At 37.5% G+C, this 6,264-nt stretch overlaps 1 protein-coding gene across 1 annotated transcript in view; it reads right to left on the bottom strand.

The window, feature by feature from the left end:
• The window catches only part of LOC107673945 (F-box/WD repeat-containing protein 4-like), a 35,451-nt gene that overhangs the window by 15,085 nt on the left and 14,102 nt on the right, over window positions 1–6,264 (bottom strand). Inside the window, exon 6 of the mRNA XM_016467793.1 lies at window positions 3,004–3,069. Coding sequence (XP_016323279.1) covers window positions 3,004–3,069 — 66 coding nt within the window. The remainder of the gene's footprint in view (window positions 1–3,003; window positions 3,070–6,264) is intronic.

Here is a 6,264-nt window from a genome sequence, read left to right as displayed (position 1 = left end):
ACACACACACACACACACTCACACACTCACACACTCACACACACACACACACAGCCCCCATTCCCTGTCACCCCCCAGCCCCTCCACTCATCAGTCGGTTTCTCAGCCCCCTGTGACTGGCGGCTTTGTGCTCCTCACACAAGGTGCACCTGATTACTAGACGGGAACACATTATGGCAGGATACAACTGACCCTAGTGCAGCTACACAAAGACAGGAGGAAAGACAACACGACTCACTCCAGGACAGGTCACTGAACGCTCCTGAGACACTTAACACTCAGGTAATGCTCTCACTGTTAAAATGCACCTATTTTGCACATAAAACTAATCCAATAATGTGTGACACAGAAATCTACTGAAACCTCTTTTCTCAAGCAAGTACAACTAAATGTAATAAAATATTACCTGAAGCTAGTATTAATAACAATCAAGAATTTTACTCTTATTAAAATAAATTAAAAGAAAAATTTAAATAATTGTTATTATTATTAATTAATGTATAGTATATACACAAAGTTTGGGATCTAGATATTTAATGTTTCTGTTTTTAAGAAGACTTTTATGCTCAAGGTTAATAATATTTCACAGTATAACTGTTTTTACTGTATGTTTGATCAAAGAAAAAAAACAACTGAAATTTTATTACAGTTTGGGGTCAGTTTGATTTTTTTTTTTTAATGATTTATCTTTTTATTTAGTAAGGATGCATTACATTTTTCAACAGTGAAAGGCATTTAGAATGTTACAAAAGATTTTTATTCAGCAACGAATCCTTCAAAAATTAAACACTGATTTTCCACAAAAATATAAAGCAGCATAATCATTTTCAACACTGATAATAAGAATTATTTCTTGAGCACCAAATCAGCATATTAGAATGATTTCTGAAGGATCATGTGACACTGAAGACTGGAGTAGTGACCGCTGAAAATTAAAATTACATTTTAAAATAATAGAAAAGATATTTTAAATTGTAATAATATACAGTTATTACAGTTTAAATAAATGCAGCTTCGATAAGCATAAGGGACTTCTTTGAAAAAATCATGAAAAAAAAATATAACATTACGATATATGACATTTCTGAAAAATGTCTGTGTTTTAAATCAAAGCAACAAAGACTCTTGCCTGTTCACTGACTGTCACACCTCTGTGTAACCTTAATTGGTTCCTAGTTTAACAGGGTTGTAGTAAGTCTAACTTGATTCAGTGGCCTGATTACCTGTGCGTGCATCTGCATTCTGATAGCCGGCCAGCCCACGTGTCCATCAAGCTGACACTGGCTACCCGCGCTTCACAGATCAAACGCAGGCACATCGGTGGGTCACATTAATCTTGCCTCAACTTTTGTGTTCCGGTGTTTTATAGAACATGTGATTCCCAGGGAAATCTGTCTGGAATCACCTCTACTCCTTCTCCGCAATTTTTCCCATCTCAAATTTCCTTGTCATTTGGTGCCAGAACTCACGGTCCTTTTTTTTTTACTTTCCTTAGACTGACAACATGCAAGTAGGCTGAATTCAACAGGTAAAGCTGGGGAATTACGGAAACCAGTCAGGTTGTATCAGGTTTAAGCCTGGCCTTTCATGACAGGAATTTTCAAGTCAGCTTTGAACTTCCCAAAAAGAAAAGACTGAGTTGAAGGGATAATGGTGCAGCTTCCATCCTCATGATAAAGTTCTACGTTCACTTTGTTATTTCTTGAGCACCAAATCAGCATATTAGAATGATTTCTGAAGGATCATGTGACACTGAAGACTGGAGTAGTGACCGCTGAAAATTAAAATTACATTTTAAAATAATAGAAAAGATATTTTAAATTGTAATAATATACAGTTATTACAGTTTAAATAAATGCAGCTTCGATAAGCATAAGGGACTTCTTTGAAAAAATCATGAAAAAAAAATATAACATTACGATATATGACATTTCTGAAAAATGTCTGTGTTTTAAATCAAAGCAACAAAGACTCTTGCCTGTTCACTGACTGTCACACCTCTGTGTAACCTTAATTGGTTCCTAGTTTAACAGGGTTGTAGTAAGTCTAACTTGATTCAGTGGCCTGATTACCTGTGCGTGCATCTGCATTCTGATAGCCGGCCAGCCCACGTGTCCATCAAGCTGACACTGGCTACCCGCGCTTCACAGATCAAACGCAGGCACATCGGTGGGTCACATTAATCTTGCCTCAACTTTTGTGTTCCGGTGTTTTATAGAACATGTGATTCCCAGGGAAATCTGTCTGGAATCACCTCTACTCCTTCTCCGCAATTTTTCCCATCTCAAATTTCCTTGTCATTTGGTGCCAGAACTCACGGTCCTTTTTTTTTTACTTTCCTTAGACTGACAACATGCAAGTAGGCTGAATTCAACAGGTAAAGCTGGGGAATTACGGAAACCAGTCAGGTTGTATCAGGTTTAAGCCTGGCCTTTCATGACAGGAATTTTCAAGTCAGCTTTGAACTTCCCAAAAAGAAAAGACTGAGTTGAAGGGATAATGGTGCAGCTTCCATCCTCATGATAAAGTTCTACGTTCACTTTGTGTAAAATTAACAGTTCAAATAGCAACACATCAGAATTCACACATTTTCTGAGCTTCATACGTGTACTAGGAACCACATTTAACTAAATGTTGCTATGAAAGCCTATGCATTAAAACATAATTAAGATCTAACTTAAAATCTAATGGTAATTTCGATAGGGAGCAGAAAACACACAAAAAAATGTAGGGCTATCAATTTACGCATAACACATCATTTCAAGTAATTATGTAAAATAATAATAATAATATGAATATTTTTTAAATTGGCACAGCGTCATAAAATATGTAAAAACACAATTCCCTGACAAAACAAAGACGCAATACAACAACCAAAAATGGAAGAGATGGAACATGTTCCAGCGCCAGGTTCAATAGGACAAATAAACATTACAATAAATTAATTATATAAAAAATACAAAAACATACGTAAATAGCCATGTAGAAACCCGCCCCCCATACCTTTCTGTGTCCCAGATTCGAAGAGGAGCAAAATTCTCACAGCAGGCTGTTCCTGTCACAAAGTTGCTGTAAAGATATAAAGATCTTTAGTAATGATTGCAAAATATATGCATTCACACATTTCAGCATTTTTAGGCATAATAATAATAATAATAATAACAATAATGTGTCAGCATTTTATACCAGATTTTGCAAAGGTTTATTCATATTAATTACAAAAGACTAATATTAATAACAATAATAATAATAATAATGTTATTAACATTATTAGTTTATATTTATTATTAAGAAACCTTTACAAAATCTGTAAAAATCTGTGATTAAGAGCCTTCAGTGCTTTTCAGAACATTTGCTGAAATAATCTTTGTTCTAGCATTTAATGCTTTTAGCATTTAAATACTGAGCAGGTGACGTAACAGTGGAGTAATATTTTGGCTCCTGGAGAGAATACACACAGAGCATTACAAACTAATTTTGAAAAGTGAATGGAGCGTAGCGAGGTGTAAAGAGTGGCTGAAGGGTATGTTGAGACAACGGATTTGATCACAGATGTGTTTTCGTTCAAGAGACATCTAGGGGGAAAAAAGGAGGAACGTGGCGAAAAAAGAAACAAAAACTCTCGGATGCCCCCTTTTTAGTTGGGTGACAGGTTGAAATTAGTTGAGCAGGTACAGGTGGGCAGGTGTGTGAGCGCAGTAGTTTTGACCTGCGTGATACAGTCAGGGATTAGAGCCCTCCTGGATCTCCTGCTCCCTGCATTGTGTTCGGAGGTGAGCTGAACAATAGGGCCCTCACACTAGTGAACACACAAGAATGTGCCTGTTTTAGCACTCAGGTATTCCTACAATGCCCTGCTGGGATGGCCTCTTTCATTGACAGAATGCTTTCTCAGTCTCTGTGCCAACTATGTAAAAAGTGTTATATGGCATCAACATGCCTCGCAGCGAATGCTTACTGACGCACCACGCGAGAAGTGCGTAAAACTACACAAATCACAAAGCATCTCCCTCTCTCACATACTTTCATACCTCTAGAGAAAACCTAGAGTAAGAGCAGGGGGTTCTTTGCCCTCCCACTAACATCAACCAAAGAAACGGGCTTCACAATGGAATACCAGTGTGGCCTCAAATTAACAACCAGCCCGTGTGAATAAGCTCTGTAGAGCCTGGTGTCCAACTCCAAACCCCCAGCACAAAAACAGAGAGGGACAGTGAACCTTCATCTCACACACACACACATACAACATATGCAGTGTCGGTTGGTTAAGGCCTGTTCACACCAACAATGATAAAGATACAGTTCTAAAATTGTTCTAAATTTAAATGGATAGCAGATTCCACACCACAACTATAATGATAACTGCACAGAGAAACAATGTAATTGGAATCACTTTCAGAACGATTTTTCCACCTGATGAATGACAAAAACATTGACAGCCAATCAAAATCCATCCTGACTGATGACAAAACTGCAGTATGTGCTTCCAACAAACAGAACTTTATTGTGCATTGGTGTGTGGACGCCAATACAGTTATCATTATAATTATAATTTTTGATGTGAACTTTTTGCTTGCTTTCCGAGAGGAATTTGAATAGTTGGTGAGGTAAAAACAAAACAATTGATAGTAAAATTAGCACCAAACAAAAACCCAACAAGTCGTTGAAGATATAACATGAAAACGCTGAGAAACTGAGATATGCGAGCAAAATGCGAAGCCATTTTTGGTGTGAAAAAAGGCAGAAACAAAGAAAGAAAGAAAGAAAGAAAGAAAGAGAGTGCTAGTAAAGTTGAGAGAACATGCGTTCTCGTCTGTGATGGCTTCAGTTGGTTTGTTCATTGAGGGCCCAAGCATATTGGCAAAGACAGCCATGGCAGCTGTCAACCCAGTTAGCAGTGCCCCATCAACCATATTCAGCTCGCCTGGCCACTGCTGGCATTTTAATTACTGTTGGGTAAACTCTTTTGCCCCAATGAAGGCTGTGCGCCCTAATAGAATATGCAGGCTGCCTGACCTTTGAACCTGTGTGACACAAGATACAATAGGGGCAAGGCCAAAGCTCTCTCTTCCCAGCCCTTATTACTCTCCATTACTTCAATTACTTATCCCTCAGTGAGTCCGATTGTGAAAAAAACGCAAGGGAGGGAGAGAAAAGGAGAAAAATAGAACACCACAATTAAATACATTTTTGTCTCCTAGACAAGTTCTGATTGATCTGAAAGAGACTTTAGTGAACAGGCAAGTGATATTATAGCTGTTAAAGGTCAAAGCCTCTCTCTCGCCTAATGTGCCTCCACCTTCCCTCGACCTCATGCCCCCTCTAAACCGAAAGAGCATGGACAATCTCCCTCTAAAGCCCCCGGCCCACGCTGCCCACCCCGAACCCCAACTCCTCTGCCCCAAAAACCCAGCACGCCTCAGGATCATTAGAACATGTCAGGGGTTCACTGCCAACACAACCATTTTGGTAACCTAATCAGCTGACATCATTATTCGAGGAACTGTGCAGCATGAAATTAGTGCCGGGGTCACACAAACTTTAATTCAGCCCCTGCTGGGAGAGGAACTCCACAGTAACAACATTGTTAGGGCCAAACCAACACAAGCAACCACACGTATTGGGTCAAGACCACCGCAAGCGAAATGTGCTGAGTGTACCACAGAGATATAATAGAATGTTTTTAAAAGATAAAACTAAAATACCTAATTTTGATTTTTACTTTTTTTTTGCTTGTTTATTTGTATGTATGTGGAATGCAAACTACATGTACACGTTTGTTGAGTATGATTTGTTTTTTTTGTTTTTTTAAAGTAAATTATAATTTTTGTATTACGGCTTCCACATAAATATTAAGCAGTACAACTGTAGTCAACATTGATAATAATAAGAAATGTTTCTTGAGCACCAAATCTGTACAATGAATCATTTCTGAAGGATGTGACACTGAAGACTGGTGTAATTGGCTTTTGAAAAATTCAGCTTCGTCATCACAGGAATAAATTAAATTTGTAATTCTATTAAAATAGAAAACACTTATTGTAAATTGAAACAATGTTTCAAAATATTACTGTTTTGGATCAAATAAATGCAGTCTTGGTGAGCATAAGAAACTTCTATCAAAAACATTAAAAAATCTTACCGACCATAAACTTTTTGAAAAGTGGTGTAATATAACGTAGATCACAGAAAATTTCATATGACAAACAACAGTAAAAACACTGACAATTTTCAGGATAAATTCATTCAAAATAGAGATAGTAC

The sequence above is a fragment of the Sinocyclocheilus anshuiensis genome, unplaced genomic scaffold (assembly GCF_001515605.1).
Source record: "Sinocyclocheilus anshuiensis isolate Anshui unplaced genomic scaffold, SAMN03320099.WGS_v1.1 scaffold292, whole genome shotgun sequence".
Classification (NCBI taxonomy): domain Eukaryota; kingdom Metazoa; phylum Chordata; class Actinopteri; order Cypriniformes; family Cyprinidae; genus Sinocyclocheilus; species Sinocyclocheilus anshuiensis.
Note: the sequence above shows the minus strand (reverse complement) of the source record. Positions and strands in the feature narration are given on the sequence as shown.